General features: G+C 39.7%; 2 protein-coding genes across 10 annotated transcripts in view; one reads left to right on the forward strand and one right to left on the reverse strand.

Moving 5' to 3' along the window:
* Positions 1 to 14,868, forward strand: part of LOC118408327 (dystrobrevin beta-like) — a 31,574-nt gene extending 16,706 nt beyond the window's left edge. For 5 of the 9 annotated variants that reach the window (XM_035809059.1, XM_035809068.1, XM_035809040.1 and 2 more), the window contains exons 8-18: positions 317 to 483; positions 1,251 to 1,378; positions 2,018 to 2,101; positions 3,655 to 3,717; positions 4,435 to 4,537; positions 4,974 to 5,101; positions 6,051 to 6,131; positions 7,356 to 7,463; positions 9,458 to 9,816; positions 10,104 to 10,378; positions 12,209 to 14,868. In XM_035809059.1, coding sequence (XP_035664952.1) covers positions 317 to 483; positions 1,251 to 1,378; positions 2,018 to 2,101; positions 3,655 to 3,717; positions 4,435 to 4,537; positions 4,974 to 5,101; positions 6,051 to 6,131; positions 7,356 to 7,463; positions 9,458 to 9,816; positions 10,104 to 10,378; positions 12,209 to 12,346 — 1,634 coding nt within the window. In that variant the 3' untranslated portion in view covers positions 12,347 to 14,868. Of the gene's footprint in view, positions 1 to 316; positions 484 to 1,250; positions 1,379 to 2,017; positions 2,102 to 3,654; positions 3,718 to 4,434; positions 4,538 to 4,973; positions 5,102 to 6,050; positions 6,132 to 7,355; positions 7,464 to 9,457; positions 9,817 to 10,103; positions 10,379 to 10,761; positions 10,792 to 12,208 lie in introns of all 9 variants that reach the window. The other 4 variants (XM_035809090.1, XM_035809050.1, XM_035809079.1 and 1 more) reach the window with 3 other exon arrangements.
* A 343-nt stretch (positions 14,869 to 15,211) lies between these two features.
* Positions 15,212 to 18,239, reverse strand: part of LOC118408305 (lethal(3)malignant brain tumor-like protein 4) — a gene marked incomplete in the record, with an annotated part of 21,979 nt that continues 18,951 nt past the window's right edge. Inside the window, 4 exon segments of the mRNA XM_035808999.1 lie at positions 15,212 to 17,079; positions 17,480 to 17,709; positions 17,899 to 17,969; positions 18,172 to 18,199. Coding sequence (XP_035664892.1) covers positions 16,936 to 17,079; positions 17,480 to 17,709; positions 17,899 to 17,969; positions 18,172 to 18,199 — 473 coding nt within the window.

An 18,239-nucleotide genomic window follows, 5' to 3' on the forward strand; every position in this document is an offset into this window, starting at 1 on the left:
GATTTTGTTTCTTGTTTCAAGTACATTCTAACATTTTGTTTTTGTCGTTATTTTTGTTGTTGTTGTACGTAGTATATATGTTGGACCATTTTATACCTTTACGACTAGCAATTTTCAATTAGTTTTTACATTAATGACGGTCAGACCAGATACATTGTTTGTAACAGCACCCTATCCCTTTATGCCTTCATGAGATAAATGTACTGTAGTGTTGCTACCCTTTACCATACCCTTTCACTAGCTACTTACATGAATGTTTGAAACTTTTGAAAAAAATTATCTTTAGTAAGCGAAAATTGCTTGGTCTCTACTGTAGTTTTCCACCCAGTGGAATGTGCATACTGCCAACGGGAGTCCATGATGGGGTTCCGGTACAAGTGCCAACGGTGTTTCAACTACCAGCTGTGTCAGAACTGCTTCTGGCGCGGCTACACCAGCGGGAACCACACCACGGACCACGAGATGAAGGAGTACTCATCCTGGGTTAGTCAGATATCCAGCCATTTTAGTTGCATGTAGTAGCATGTAGTAGGAACCTAACATTAGTTCACCTTTATCTGTGAGGTAACCTATATCCGTTGTGTTGCTAAACAGGGTATCCAGGGATATCAAGTCGATGGACGGTAGTTTCAACTTGTGATATTTTCAAAATTTTCAAAATTTTGCAGTTTGAAGCCATCATCTGTCGACCCCTGAATACATTGTTCTTAAAAAGAATGGATAAAGGTTACCCTACGGATAAAGGTGAAATAGCGTTAACTACATGTAACAAGTAGTAATCTGAAAATAGTGAGTTGTAGCCACAACAGGACTTCACTTTACAGGACTCTAAGATACCTACCTGCGTTTTGTGAAAGTATTGAAAACCTGCAATTCTTAGGTATGCCTTTAAGTAGAGCAGGAACAATGTCTTGCGTATTTGCAATAAGTTTTTTCAGTCTTAAATACATGTATGTCACATAGTAGAGTAGGAATATTTGCAGTTTTCTCCCAGTTGCTAGTAAAACTTCTGTAGGTAACAGTAAAAAGGATTTTGAATTATGCGACATTTGGACAAATTTTTAAAAGATCAAATGACTATAATAAGGTTGGACATCCACAGGTTCTGCATAGAAATGTACACGTAAAGTTCTTGAGAAAGTTCTTCACCAGGTGTTCGTGCCATGATTAGCAGCCTGGTCACACAGAAAGTCAACTCTGAATGCCAAGTGCAGATTCCTGAGTTTACAAGCTGTGTGCTTCCATCCCAGAAATCCCCAGCCAAACAGTTTGGACATGCTCTGAAGAAGTCCTTCCGCTGTGTGCCAAAACACGCCGAGCCAAACCACCCCAGGTTCCCTGACGAGCCAGAACAGACCCTGGACCTCTCCAACATCGTGTAAGTTCTCACATCTGCCCAGTGGCCTTGTACATTGCAGCTGTTTATCAGCCCCAAACCTTGATGGAGTAGGAGATGATGAGGATGTGTAGAATTTACAGAAATATATAAACCCATCTCAGTGTGACGTCATTCCTGTCTCCCTAGATCTAAGAGTTAAGTTACATCTGTCAAGAAGTAGTAAATACATCAGGTCTTGGAACTGCTCCAGGAAAAGCACTTTGAGTAATAAGAGCAAGAGAGCAAGTTGACAATGACCCTTCCTTCAGTGTGTAACAGTATTTTAAAGCAATCCCATTGGTGTTTCTAAAAAACCTTGTGTTTTCATTCCCTTTGATTAAACTCGCATACTGAAGTCACAAGATATTTTTATGGGGTATAGCGGGTATACGATCACTCTCATGGTTTATTCAAGTTAGTATTTATACATGTGGAATGTAAATCTAGTTTCTGATTTTAATCTTTTATGAGCCTGGAACAAGTCCAAAAATTTTCTAGCAGACAGACTTTGAAAGCTTAAAACCATGGCTTTGTACATGTACAAATTAGCACGTACCTTGTGAACTGCTTGACATGACTACTTTCAATGGCAAGCAACTAGGTTTCTAAGCCTAACCTGTTCTGTGCAATTATTTTCAGGCCACCCTCTCCACCCCCAGCTCTAGCTAATGAGTCAGCCCTAGCCACCAGTATCTCTTCAGAGCACACCACACCTACAAAAAGGTAAGTCTCTATCATGCTGTACTTCCAAGCTCACATAGGTGAAATTCATGACAGGAGAGTTGTTCATGTATGTAGCTGTGTTCTACACTATTTAGGATGGAAACAGTTCTGTCCCAAGCATTTTGAGAAGTCTTTAACCTTTTGTAATATGCAAATACATCAAATGCAAAAGTTGATCACAACATTTGCTTTGTGACATGCAATTGTAAGTTTTGATTGCAACACACACGGTTTCAGCTTTGTTACAAGACTTATGAAAAAACTTAAGTTTAAGTTACATGGGTGAAAGCTTCTCTCATGGTATGCTCCAGTCATCCTGGAATTCAGTTTTTTTAGTCATATACTGTACAACATATTCTTGAAAAGATGTGTCCAGTGTTTTTACAGAACTTGATCTACCAGAGCTGACGCATTGTTGTGAGCTTACAATACTGGGTATGGCTACAATAGGAGTAAAGTCACATCACTTATGCAACCTACTGCTGTTCTCCTTGTCATGTGAGACTGAAAAAGATACCAGCCAATTTTTCTGTACTCCATTCAACAATTTCTAATTAAAAGGCTGTCATCAAAGATTTAGAGGTAGTTCTAGGTACAGCAAGAATAAATGTACCTGTATATAGCAGCAACATATTAATTTGTCTTAACTTCCCACATGTAGGCATGTACATAAGTCTGGTTCTTTTGAAACATCTAGAAAATTGATTAATGCGCAGAACTGTACAAATGTCAAATGTGAACATATTTGTCACCCCTGTACATTTCCAGTAAAGTACATGAACATGATTGCTATGCTTCCTCCATCATCTATCATATGCCAGTGCTCTATCACGAATCTTGCTGTTTGCCTTGGTCTCTGGGGTGGCTGGAAAAGGATTTGGAGCATTTCATCCTTGTACCCCATGTTGTGAAACATTTCCAGGGCAGACAGCCAGGCACCAGCTCGCATTCGTATAGCCCCTGCTATACTTGCAGTGTCGTGGAACTATTACTTCAGCTTATCAACCAAAAACATACAGACATGTTGTCAGATACATGTACTGTTTGGTATTCTTGTCCTGTACACAGTATTGTATTGTAGGTTGGTGGAAGTAATGGTACTTCAGGCAGTCCTCTGCATCTTTGTTTCTCCATAAACAAGTATGTACCAGATATAATGTTTTAGCTATAGAGCATGTACATGTTCTGCCAGTGAAGGGATGTTTATTTTTTTATGATGATGATCAATGACTTCCTTAATATAAATACAGAAACATCTATAAATAGACACAGTTATTCAAATGACACAAAGGGGTGTCTTGTCCCAATATAGGCATTTCAAAATCTCTATTTTCCTGACTGAATCAGCTTACAAGGATGTTAGTTGTCCTGGCGTTTGAATGTCTCTCAATGTTAGGGACTGTCAGTTGTTAGTGTTACTGATCTATTTGGTTTTAGTATTGGCACATCCATGTCAACAAAAGGATTAAGTGTTTACATTAATATAACTGCACCTCTTTGTTTTCTCATTCTTCATTTCTCTGTCCATTCCACCCCATTCCCCTGTATTGAAGAGTACCTGAAGTTTACCAACCCAGGATTGCCTCGTCTCCTCCCAAGTTGCGTATACAGAGGAAGTGAGGCCTGTTAAACTGTCTGAAGGGTGATTCCCCCTGAGACTTACCAGCTGTTCAGTCCCCCTAACCATTAACTGCATTCTGCCGTTTGGTTGAGCTTGTTTTGATGTTGCATTATCCCTGTATCTGAAGATAGACTGCCATTTTAGAGTGTTTGCATGACCGTCAGTAGGGTTGCAATTTGTAAGACATGGCATGGAAAATGTAAAGGAAATCTGTAGTTACAGTGCCTTGGACATTGACTATCGGACATGATGTGTCTAAGCTTGTCTTTTATCAAGAATGCTCCTTTATACTACCAGAGGTATGATTTGTCACTATATCCTGTAACTTCAGTTCTGTGCCCATCAATCCATACAGTATACCTCATGATCACTTGAAACATGCAGGAAATGTAGTCATTGATGCACACTTCCAAGTGACAAATGTTCTTAGAAACAAGAGATCACCACTTTGTGCATCTGTCAGATGTGTTCTTCTTGTGTGTTCCTATCTATCAGTGTAGTGAGGCATTGCTACATTTTTTTTTATATTCATGTTCGTCACATGCCATAAGCAGTACATGTACTGTTCAGTGTTACTCACTTACTGCTTATATATTTGTATTCCACTAGTTTAGGAGCACCATCATACCACTGCTTCTTTTGCATGTGTATGAAATAGATGCCAACAGCTTGGTGAAGAACATCCCTGATTCACATTTCTGTCCAATTTCAGAGCCTTCCCTGTGGACACCATGGACTCTACCACTCGGATGGATGACGAACATCGCCTGATCGCCCGCTATGCAGCACGCTTAGCTGCGGAACAGAACGAACAGGTAGGCTTCCATGTGCCTGTTGTGGCAGTCTCACTAGCTTGAGCATGCATGTTGGTGTGAAACAAATACTCTGTTAGTCGAAACATTGAAAAGTAAGTTAAAATCCGTATACATGTAGATATATACTAGATATGTCCAAATGTACTGCCACTTTTGATAAAGCCTACTCCCTCTCTCTTTGACTGTTGAATGTTAGAAGAAGAAAAAATTCCACAGTAAAAATATGCCAGACATCAAGAAATGCGATGTTAAAGATAAGTGAATTCAATGCAGCATCAAGCTTCAGATACCCAGATATATTCCTGAGAAAGCCTTCTGTTTAAACATTGCAGTTTTATGGTACCCTGTAGAATTATGAGAGTTGATGTTACCTGATGAGTATCCTTGTAATTGATGCCGTAGGAAAGTTTTTGACACAGCATGTTGTTTCCCCTAGAACACGACTCCTGTAGATGTGAGTCCCTTGTTACACCAGTCCCGTAGTCCAGGGACGGAACTCGCCCTCAACTTGGATGCCAACCGGCAGCAGCGAGAGCTCATTGCTGAGCTGGAGCACAAGAACAGGTGGGTGATAGCTGCACATGTATCATCATTGGTTGTTTGTCAGCAATTACTCAGCCTTAAGTCAAGGAAAGTTTGTTAACGTGGGATTAAGGCTTCAAGTGTTACTGAGAGTTTCCTGTTGCAAGCTACAAAAAGTTTCACACACAGAAATACAGAAATGTAAAAGATCATTTGTTTGTATGATGCTGATGTTACAGTCATTTTGATGATTCCTTGTGTAGAGAAACAGAGGACAGAGAAAGAAAGGAAAACTATATCAGAAAGAAAAATGACTGAAATTTATACGGGTGGATGTGGGTTGTACGTATGTTGCATACTTCGATTAAAATTGCATGTAGTTATTTCCTAATGATCCTGCGCTTTATGTTTCCTGTTGTCAAAAATCACAGCTTCTGCTGCAAAGCTATACCTGATGAGTGGAAGTAACTGTCTGTGTAAACCTTCTGTGTAAACCTGTTGTGTCACCTTGTGTGTATAGTGTCTTCAGTTTCCCTTCAGGGTTCCATTGTCCAGCTGCACAAGTTTTAAAAATGATGTAGATGCATTTGCCAACATTTGTCAGGGTTCAAGATTCACTCCACCACAGTAGTGTTTCCCAGATTCCCTGCATGCATTTTCAGGGCTCCACATACATGTACATCATGGACTTTGTCATTTTCAATATCTGTCAAAGCCAGAAAATGAACCATTGGTCCACTCACTTATCTGTACATATCAATGTGTATCCCCCATCCCTATTGTATAAGATTGTTTTCTTACAACTTCTAGACAATCTAGCCTTATTCTAGGTCTGTCCAAAGCTACTACAGGAAAGAATGCTTAGGATAGGATAGGAACATTATCATTGGCAATACTAAATAGTCATCAAGATTGATAATATCCTCTTTGAGACAATATTTGGCCATGATTTGTTCTTCCTGACTGGAGTTGTTTGTGCGTGCACCCCCAGCCCCCGCGAGGTGGCTGAAAAACTGGCCCAGTGGCTGAGAGAACAGACTGATCTCTTGTCAGAGTGTCAGCACAAGAATAGGTAGGCTGCCAGTCTGGTTCCACTAACAGAGTGAGCAGCCTATTAAATCAAACGTAGAAACCCGCTGACTTCCTTTTTTTGCATACGAAGCTTTCAAGGCTGGACATTAATTCCCAGAAGGGAGACTTTTCTCTCTCTTGCAAAGGCACTAACCCTTCCAAGCTGGTGCTAACAACCTGCTGCAGGGGTAAGGGCTTCTCCTGTGCTGTCTTGCATGAGCAGAGTTTCTTGGTGCATGAGCATTAAGAAATTTTTTGTTTCATTTAAGACGTTCTGTATTTGATGTCAGAGGATCTATGGATAATGGGTGCTGTAAATTTGAGGGCATGTTTTTCACACTGACCTACTCCTGTCAGATTGAAAAAGTACAGCCTTCACTTCCACTTCCAATGTACGTGTATACGGTTTTGCATTTTGCATAATACCTCGATGTACACATGTATCCAAGAAGGTTGCACCTGTTGTGCAATGTCTTGTGGTACTTTAAGTACTTGATTCCAAATTCAAGGTTAAAATCAGCAGCTCTTAATGTCTTTGGTAAGTCAGACACAACTTTCTCAATGAAGATGTGGAGCCCTCTCCCCCTTCAACAGCCAGCAGTAACATAAATGCTGAGAATGACTCCCACCCCCTCCCTAAATGTGAGTGAAGATTGCCTTGATCGTGATGATATTTCACTATCTCTCGGCACTTTGTGTTGAAAAAAATAATCCAAAAAGAGTGACCAGTCCTGTTTCTATGTGTGGAGCCCTGAAAGAAATGTGTGACCACTTTAAGTATCAAGTACTGGTAATGTGTCCAAATACATAAATCGCTGCAAAAGGAGGGGTCATAGTTTTCTGACACCGTCTTCTTGCTGACTCCTGCTATTTTCCAAGAGCACATGGGTAGAAAAGCCTTCTGCAGGAAGAAGGCTCAAACTTGTAATCAACCCTAGTGAGGAGGTCAGAAGCAATGGCAGTGCAGCCACACTAGCCATGTGCAGTTGGCTAGACTAATGTTATACCTATTACTTGTGAGTTCAACTTAAAGATGCCTTTGACATGCAATGTGCAGCTGGCTTTCAGCAGCCAAGTCAGTATACAATGTTAACATGCCAAAATAATCAAAGAAGCGGATGCAAAATCCATAGGTCTGTGAAAAAATGAATTGTCCTCCCAGCCCTATTGGTTGGGTGTTAGGATCATAAGGAAAATCTGTGTCTGGTTGCCTGTGTTCGTACAGGGAGATCATGCGCGAGATCCAGCGCCTGCGGCAGGAACACGACGAGGCGTCACGGGGGATGGACGAGTCACGAAACCCGACACTGCTGGCCGAGCTCAGGCTCCTCAGGTACTCACTGTCATCACAGACTCATCTACATGTAGCTCTGTGTTGGTTGTTAAGTGCTACAGCATTTTCAGTCCTTGAACTCTTGATCCAGAATGTAGACAAGCCCAAACCTACACTACTTCTTAAAAGTGGTGTAACGTTAGGTTTGGGCTCTGTAGCCAAAGAATGAAAGCTTTCTGCTTCCAAAAGAATTAAGGCCATAGCATGTCTGGAAAAGATACAAAAATCTGATGTGCTGCTGTAGTGCCAAAGCAGACTGCCAGGAGGCCCATAGTCAACCTTGACCTTTGTCTTCCCAAGACCCCAGGGATCAATTCTGGGACCCTTATTGTTTTTAATATATGTTAATGATCTTGCTGAAGCATCCAAAATATTCTTTTTTATCCTATTTGCTGATGATACAAATCTCTTCCTCTCACATGCAGACTATGATTCGTTAATACGTCTAACCAATCAGGAATTAGAAAAAGTCATCACATGGTTCGAAACCAACAAGCTATCTGTTAATATTAAAAAGACGTACTATCTTATCTTTTGTAGTAAAAACAAGACTTATGATAAGAAAAATACCAATATCTTCCTAAAGAACCTTCCTCTCTCCCAAGAATGCCAGGCTAAGTTCCTAGGAGTACTTATTGATGATCGGCTAACATGGAAACCCCACATTGCTATGATATTAAATAAAATTTCAAAAACTATCGGGATCATAGGGAAAATTAGACATATTTTATCCCAGAGAACCTTGATAACCATATATAACAGTCTAATCTATCCATATCTCATTTATTGTAATATTGTTTGGGGAAACGCCTACAAAACTTCTCTACACCCTTTATTAATTCTACAGAAAAAATTTCTACGCATTGCGACATGTTCGAGTTTCTATACTCACTCTTCACCACTATTTGAGAAACTTAGAATTTTGAATATCTATGACGTTAACAGATTTTAGCTTGCTCTATTCACAGCCCAACACATAAACCATACTCTCCCCGAGACCTTTGACAGCTTTCTTAATTTTCGCTCGCAGTTTCACAATTATCAAACTCGCCAAAGCACAAATCTGCACATCCCCCTATTCAGAACCTCTCTTGCCCAAATGTCTGTTAAATACAAGTGTGTTAAAATATGGAACGATCTTCCCCCCTCCCTTAAGAATCTTACCTCCTCTCTCCTGACTTTTAAACGTAATCTGAAAATCCATCTGTTAATCCATCCGAGCCCCCTGTAGTAGCCACAGTTTTTTTTAAATCATATTATCTTAATTCATTCCATTATTTGATCATCCTTATTGCACTATTATCATTTTCTAAGTATTATGCTGATTTATTATTTATTGTTAAGTCAAATCATTAATTACATGGTTTTCCTTATTGCATCATTATCATTTTCTACATATTACGTTACTTTATCATTCATTGTTAATTCATACCATTAATTACTTGTTTATCCTTATTGTATCATTATTATTCTATGTATTACTTTACTTTATTATTATATATCATAATCAATTTTGTTTAGTTTAAAGGAGGAGGGCTAAGTATAAGCTTCCCAAGCTTTTTCCCTCCTCCTGCACCTGTTTTATCCATTGTTTTCGTTTTGTGTTTTAATGTAACACTTGTGTGCGAATAAACAAACAAACAAACAAACCTACCCACATACTAAATATCATCACAATTCATCCAGAAGTTGTGTTTACCACAAATAGTTGGAAGTTCGGACACGCAAAACAGTAACTACCTCCATTTTTCATTGAGGTGATGAGGAAGATATGTTACAGTCTGAAATTGGTGATTACGTTTTCCTTCATATGTTTGATTTGGTGATTAAGATATAAACTCAGCTTCTTCTTTGTGTTAAAAATAATATTCTCTGAAAAATGCATGTTATCTTTTAATGCATTCAACTTAGTCGCTCAATGGGGAGAAAGTTGAATCACAACAACAGTATTACCCTTGAAGTGATTTTAAGTATGAAGTTGTGTTGTCCCCCAGGCAGAGGAAGGATGAGTTGGAGCTGCGCATGTCGGCTCTGCAGGAGTCTCGCCGGGAGCTCATGGTGCAGCTGGAGGGGCTCATGAAGCTCTTAAAGAGCCACGGCAGCTCCCCCACCCCCCGCTCCACCCCGGGGGGGTCCCCGCTCACTGGTAGTGCCAAATCCCCCCCTGCTCCTCCCCCTCGCACCACCCCCTCCACGCCGGGGTCGGACAGCCTGAGCGGTGTGGGCGGGGACGTGCGGCAGGCCTTCGGGCCGGGCCAGGCCAACTCGGGGAGGAACCTGCGGAACGACCTGCTGGTGGCGGCGGACTCTGTGACCAACGCTATGTCTTCTCTGGTCAAGGAACTAAATTCTGGTGTGTGTTGATACTAATTTAAGTAGATGATGTAAGATAAGTTTCAATTTAAGGCTATACCAAAGTTTTTCTAGCAGAGAAGCCTGGAAATGTCTGCATGATTAATGAACAGGGAGAAAATGTTCGCAAACAGCATTTTACTATGTTGGATACATTCAGAATTTTTAGTAACAAGTAAGAGGTGTACAGTTCAGCTGTACTTTTGGTAGAATGTACATTTATACTTATTTTTACATATAGTGACTTTCTGTCTGACCTGGAACTTCTGTCCCATCTTCTCCAAACAGAGGCTGAAGACAGCGATGAAGAAGACGATAGGCAAAATGGTTCCATCACGGAGGCAGAGACCTTACCTCGGGAGAAACGGGGGGCACTGATGGGGAAACACGGGAACGGGCGGAGTCACGGGCCACAGGGGCAGGACGCAGACTTCCTGGGGCGGACAGACGATGAGAGTGTGGATCCCTCGGGCACTGACGAGGACAGCTACATCAGAAGCACAGACGAGGAGCGGTGGAACCGCAACACGACAGACGATGAGATGTACGAGAGAGAGCGTCAGGTGAGATGATGGGAGGAGGGTTATATGTTCTTTCCAGTTTTGAGACTCTGCATTTGGGATAAAACTATGTTTCCAACTGTTACCTGGTATCATTCGGAACATTGCACATGTTGAAAAGAAATGACTGGCTGGGTAGAGAAATTTTGGCATGTGTAAAAACAGGTACTTAATGGTAAGTAGCATGTACATTTTGCACAGATAAATTTGCAGGGTCAGAGTTTGGCAACCAGAAGGTTGAGTGAACTTGTTTAGACCTCCATTGTTACAGGGGTCACTGCTATAATTAAATGTTTTTTTAACGACTTCTAGTAGTTTGATCGTTCTTCTGTCTCATCTTCTCTTCACTGTGTCTCTCTGATTTCCTATCATGCTGTCTGAATTAGGGAGGTCACCAGTACACTTACACCTTCTAGGTAAGTAAAATATGGAAGTGTTTGCCAGCTGCCCCCCTCCCCCTGCTCCTGGCCTGCTCCAGGGCTGTGGCTGCAACTGCGACTTTTTATTTGTTCAGCATGAGTTTGCATCTCGCTGCATTTTTTTTTACCCCCGGGTCAATAGATTTGCATTCTTACAATGTGTTGCGCTGCAAAGTATTGCAATGACTGTAACACCTACATGTGTATGTTGTAAGATTCCTTGCTTGTGTGGGTATGAAGGCAATGTTGAGTTTGGATTTTGCTTGCCATTATAAATGATTATTTCTGCACAAATATCAATAGTTACTGTGCCCTAGACTTAACATGTGCAAAAGTGTGCTTCCAACCTGAAGAAAGCCTGCTTTTCCATTTGACTTTACATTAACCTGAATCTGATTCAGCAAATATTTATTTTATCAAGGCTGATGACTGTGTATGGATGTATGTCATATAGTGATATGATTGAGTGCTTACCAGCAGGTAGATAAAGTATCATCCCCAGACCTTTTTCAGCCTTTACCATGTATTGTCTGACTGTATCGTACAATATTCTTAGTTCCTGTGTGCTTGGGCCTTGCGGCTTGCTTGCTGTGATGTCTGTGCATATTGAGTTCCCACTAGTACTCTATCCCCGAGCTGTGTGCATAGCAGGAATGAACTTTAACATCATAGCCACTTTTAATCAGGCAAAAGCAGCTATATGTAATCAATCAGTCATTACCCACATGGTACCAAGTGTGTGATTAGTAATCGTATAGGCCAGAGGGATACTCGTACGTACATTGTTAAGCCATCTGTCATGACAGCTTCCGCTTTCCAGATAACAAAGTAAACCCTCAGGAATAGTGGTACAGATTTAGACACATTAAAATGTCACTTTTGTAGACAGGAATGACTTTGTTCTTGAAGAAAAACAACTTTCAAAGGATGGGTGTGCATGGACATTTCCGAGCCAGTGATATATTGTTTTAAGTTAATACTTATGTATGGTTTACTTTATAAGTGCTAGTAAATACAATAAAAAATACTGCTGCAATGATTGTGAAATACTGCTGCATTATATTTTATATTATGCCCATAGTGCTAGGATGCAGCAATAAATACATGCATGTCTTGCTTTCTTTCCTGTTGTATACATGTAATGGCGAGTAGGGTGTAGTTTTTCTCCTGTAAAACTACCCATGCACTTGACAAGTCATAACCTGTTGTATGTTTACCTTTATCAATAAGGATATGTTTGTATGTGTGTGTGTCTGTGTGTTTGTGAATAGCGTAACTCCAAAAGTTGTGGATGGATATTTATTAAATTTGGTCTGTTGGAAGAAAGGATTAGGTTTGAGCCCCCTGGCTACAGCAGAACTTCTGTTGTGACATCTTGAGATATTTGCTGATGTTTTGTTGTGCACCTCTACAGCGGGGGATGAGGCTGAGCACACAGACAGACGAGGAGAGCTACGTACAGACAGACGACGCGGAGAGTTACATCCGGACTGACGACGAGGACGGGGGCACGGACTGGGAGGAGACGATGCGGCGCTGGGTGACTCGCTAGACACGGCAGGAGGAGACGCTACAGGAGGGTTTCTTTTTTACAAGCTTCAGCCAAACATAAGGAACAAAAGCCAAAGTGATATGCCCATATTTATATTCCACAGCATGGAGCCTATATATTGAGGTAGAAAACTGGCTGTATTTTAGTTATGCATATGCACAAGGAAACTACATGCTGCCATGTGTTTGCCATTCTTAAGGTAGCTACCTGCCTCACTTATACACATTATTAAGGCAAAGCTTAAGTTATTTCTAGATACGTCTTAGGAATGTAAATCTGGTCACTTCATGCCTTACATAAGACCTTTCTCCTTTACTGTAATCAGTAATTACATAACATAATCAGTTCATATAGTGCCTCTTAATTAAGCTGTGTTTAATCACCTTAGAGTCCTTCTCCCAAACAAAAGACTTATGCAGGTGTTGAATACTGCACATATTTTCAACCCATTACTAAAACCAGCTTTGGTAGATTGGACAGAATATTTGCTTTGCCACGCCTCGTGTAAAGAACCAGACATTGATTAATCTCACCGAAATACATTATCTGAGTCACCGTATTTCCTTACATGTCTCATCATACCTTAATTCCTTCAGCTAAATTTTACTACAAAACATTTGGCTCCAGGTTGAGTTGTTTTTAATTGGAAGGTAAGAGGTAGATGGTGGAAGAGCGAGAGGGGTGCATGGAAAATGTAGGAAAGTGATTTTATGGCATGGCATGAAAAGGGAGGAACAATGTCAGGGATGCATGATCTTTATGTTTGTAGGATATGGTGTTAGTGGTACGTCAGTACATGTAGGTGACTGTGATATAGACCGCAAAAGTAAACCCAAGAAAAAAATAATAACTGATAATGTTTATGTTGTACAACCAAAGCAAAGTCTTCGTTAGCATCAATAGCAAAGATGTAAAGTAACTGTTGGTTATTAATATTCATTTGATCCTAATGCTGCTTGTGATAGCACTGAACATTGCTGTATCCATTTTGATATGCAACTGACCCCACATAGTACGAGAGATCAGTTGTTTGTAGTATTGGTTGCAGTTTTCTTGCAGATTGTCCTTTTTTATTTACAAGAAACAGTGGAAAATATCACTACCGATGTTGATGTTGACATTCTTAAGAATCCAGCTTTTAAACAGAAATCTGGTAGCAACAGCCTCTCTTCTTATTGTTAACTTTTCTCACCAAGCAGGGTCTACATTGTATTTTGAATTTTAAAAGCTACTCGTATCCATATTTTTGACGTTGATTTTCATTTTCTACATGAATTATGATGTTGGTTGCTTTATTCTCTACATAAATGTGACCATATTTGCACTTGCACCTGTCTGCACTGTAACTAGTATTGAGTGCACTACTACTAGTACTAGCAGCATATTTTTAAAGTAAAGTATACAGTTTTTAAATGTACTGTATTGTATAGTATAGTATATCCGTGCACTTGTTTATTTTTTGTACAGTCAAACATGTTGTTGCTGTGCTAGTAGCATTAATTGTTGGCTCTAAAGATGCAGTTGTGTATTGCTGTAGCATTTTGCCCATGCTGCCTTTTGTACAATAGGGACCATTTACATTTACAAAGATGCAGTATATCTCCCAATCTCCCCCAACACTGAGACCATATAGACCACAGGAACAACACTGTTTACTGATGTCCCATATATTAAAACTCTAAAACAGACTGCAACTGTTTGTTTTCCCAGGGAAACAGAATTGCTGTAAAGTCATGCTATTTAACAAGCTTTACATGTCACTGAAATGCTACCTCCCCTAGTTACCTTACCAATTTTGTTTCTTCGTCCCAAGACTTGCCTTTAATATTTCTACCAATGTCAGTTTTATATTTTTTTCTTTATATGTCTTAGATATTGTGTCCTTAGACTATATTCAATGGAATCAACATGAATGTAATTCATTGTACCTTATATGGAAACTAAAACCACCACCTAGCAAATTACACATAAGTTACTGAAAAACTCTTATTTTCAAGTTCTGTCGCCAGAAACAATTTGTACTGGCAACAAATGATGTTCTTGTAACACTAGGCACAGTGTGCAAAGATTACTGTGGCCAGTTGTGTAGAACAGATGAAAGTCACATGTACCCTTGGTGATGCCAAACTCCACTAAACTGATGGGAACATCACATGGTGGAGGTTGGGTGGTGACTGAGGGCATGGAAGACCCATGACTGGTCTGAAGCGATCAGTGCGTCAATGCATATCATTTACCCATCAAAGTGCAACTCACCATTTACCAATAACTTGTAACATTATGTATATCTTCAAACATTAAAATGTGAAATGAATGTTTGATAAATGTTCAGCCATTATGATGGTTGATAATTATAGCTATGTAATAATCATTGTAGTAATGTACATGTAGTGTTTTATGTTTTGCAGTTACTGTATTTAGTATAATTGTGGCAATAGAAACCACTATTGTGTAGCCTCAATTTTATTGTTATTCCAAAAAAATAGATATTCCATGTAATAAACATCTAACAAGTTTATGCATTGTTTCTCTCATAATTGTGCCTGTGATACTGCCCTTTCTCCCCTCCCAATCTATTATGTGTAAGGTTACTAGCCAATTATCACCCTATTTATTGAAATGTCATGAAATTTATCTTGAGAAGGCACAGATAAAGCTAAATAATATCCCATGGGGGAAATATCTGCTCTTCTTAAAAGAAAATACATGGTCTGTAACTTTGCCTGTTGAACACCATGCAAGCATATACTCATATTTAGGTCTATGATGAAGAATTGTGCTAGTGTTACCCACAATCATCCATTATCTCATATGACAAAAGGATGCCAACAACTGAGCAACAACACATACAAAACACACGTCATGTAACTTTATGGCTGATTTATTTCCTTTGCTTTTTTTCATACAAGGAATGTTTTAAGAGCACTGCACTTTCCCTCTAAGTTAAGCATAACAGTATCAATACTGAATAAAACATCACTGAATAGTTTATCTACATGTATGTCACATAACCGTGAAAAGTGACTAAATACAAGAAACTCATTGCAGACTTGTCTCAGAATCCCAAACATACATTCACTTTGATTCATACTCATAGACAGTGGATACAACTTGAAAAATACTAGTATTGGAAACTTTCGCTAAAACCAAGCAAAATAATAATAAAACTTAAATGAGGGCCTAGCCACACACTTGTCCCACTCCTGTTAGTTCATCTTTAAATTGCCTTCAGCCATGTGCATTTACCCTGTGAAAAGTACTCAAAGAGTATTTGTCACTTCATCTATGCAATAATCATAAAATAATATGAATTCGCAGTGTCCACTGCTGAACACTTAGACATTTGGTTAAATGAAATGGGGACCTGTTTTAACCTCTCCCAATATTCTACGCCCTGCTTCAAAATTATTTTGTATGGGGACACCGTGGATGGTGTCAGGGTTAGGTGCTCCAGCCTAATACCACATGGTATGGGTGTTTACTTTTTAACAAGTTTTTGTTAGTTATTACATTGCATTGATTCAGCAAGCCACCTTACAGACATCAGATAAAACCAAATAAACAATACAAGGCATCTCACCACCCCCGTTTTGACAAGAACTACACACCAAGGTACATTTAAAACTTCTAAATGATTTGAACTTAACATAGCGTTTCTGAGGTCTAACATTTGCTTAATATCAGTCTCATATCGTCTATCCATCAAGGTTCTAAATAGGCATTCATAGGTATACATGTTAATATTTCATTCTGCTGAAAATATCCTCTGCTTTTCATCAACACACAGCATTCTTTTCTGCATAGAACATTTGGGGACACTTTATACTGGATTGGCCCTAGTTAAAGCATTAAAATCCATGTAAACAGTTTGGCTAGTCTATAGTGCTAACATATTACAATCATTTCATGTACCATGCATCAAACAGACCCATATTTCTCCCACATTCCACTTTAAAACATCACCTTTCTTACAATGTCTGAATGTTCAAGTTTCTCAGAGATTATAATAAGCCACTGTTTGACATAAACAAATTCATGTATTCTATCAATGGTGCAAATAATGTCCATGTGTACCAAGACAAGGGAATTATACTTTGTACACTTCATAACCTCTCGCTATGTAAATACACATAAATGGGTTAAAGCTGATCTATCCTTCTTAATACCCACTCACCTTTTCAATATAACATTTTGTGAATGTATTTCATTTTGTATTTGTCATTTATTGAATACATACATGTACATGTACAGCACAACCAAAAATGCCTGTCTGGGACAGTTTAAGCTCCAATGCTTACAATACTTTATTGCCATAAGGTTTTAAAATACTTGGTAGAACCTTTGGTTTCTTTATTTTGACTCCAAGAGACTTCTTATCCACTGTAGGCCACCAAAAATAGAGTTTGAAAAGTTAAACATACATGATGTACACGTACATACCAGTACTGTCTTCACTCACAACCTCATACTATTATTACCCTGCACAGTACAGCCCAGCTACAGAAAGGACGTTACAAGCATTTAAAATAAAACTCAGTAACAAACACAGACTTCAGGAAAAGGACAAGAAGTTGCCCTGCCCTGCACATCTATGCAGGAGCGCCCTCGTTCATGTTCTCATTCTTCAGGATGAGGATAGAGTTGTATATCTTGACGGCAGGGCCGAGCTTGATGTTCATGATCTTCACTATGTCTGCTTGGTTCAGAAGCAGGAAGGCCTCTCCATCAATTTGCTGAAAGGAAAAGTGTAGAATTTACTAGAACTCAGTAGCTTAGGTAACTCAAACCGGAACATGACACTGCTCAACATGGATTTCCTTTCTCCCCTTGAAATTGGTAAGAGATAATTGGTTCTGTCTGTAAATGTATGCAGCACTGCTCGTTACCTCATTTCTTAAACTATAGCAAACTTTCCCCGCATACTTGTGTATGTACATCTACATACACCTTACGTCTAACTGCAACTTTGCTTTCTTCTTATCATTATGTCTTCATACTCTTCTGTTCACTTCACCTTCCAGTGCACATTTCTAAAGTATTCTCTTTAACCCACTCAGTAGTCCTTCTCGCATCCACATTCTATTTGGCAAAACTTTCACCTACCCCCCTCCAACTAGTCCTGCACCTCCTTACCTCGTCCTTGAAGACGTTGCCCATCTCCTCACAGCCTGGAAGTGTCTTCACGAAGTCTGCCACCTGCTCAATGGTCCACTTGGAGATGTCGCTGCCCTTCAGGCTGGCGACGCCCGGCAGCAGCTTGACGTGCTGATCCCAGCAGAGGGGGAGCTCCTTGGCTGGATAGGGCGTCATGGCGGACATGAACACCGACTGGTGCACCGTGTGCTGCAGGCTGTTCTCTGAGTCTGGCAAAATGTGGTGGATTTCTTCATAAATTATGGGCAAATTCGTCTAACAACATTCTGTGGCACAGCAAGAAATTTTCACATCCATGACCTTTATCACCTGGATAGTATTACTGTAAGTTGAGTAACATGTATTCAAATTCTACAAAGAATGCTCATTCAAAACTCTTGTAACATGTAAAAACATACCTTTGGCCTTCTTGTCTACCTTGTCAGGAGAGCTACTGGAAAGTCTTCTGAATCTTCCTGCATTTATTATTCTGTTATCAAAACAGAAGCACAGAGGGTTGTGTTCAGGTATAAGGTAATTTGAATAGAAATCACAAAAAGTTGGCATTTACGTTAAACATCATTGTCATGTATATAAAAAAATGCAATGTTTCAGGAAACTTGCATGAATAGTATCACAATTCTGCTTGCTGTGCTTTATTTCATTTGATGTATCAACTGCCATTCACTTACTTTCTTCTGCCTCTGCCTCTCCCAACACCTACAAATGAGACAAACCGAAAAGGTAAATATACATTGCA

This window comes from Branchiostoma floridae, chromosome 2, assembly GCF_000003815.2.
Source record: "Branchiostoma floridae strain S238N-H82 chromosome 2, Bfl_VNyyK, whole genome shotgun sequence".
Taxonomy (NCBI): Eukaryota; Metazoa; Chordata; class Leptocardii; order Amphioxiformes; family Branchiostomatidae; genus Branchiostoma; species Branchiostoma floridae.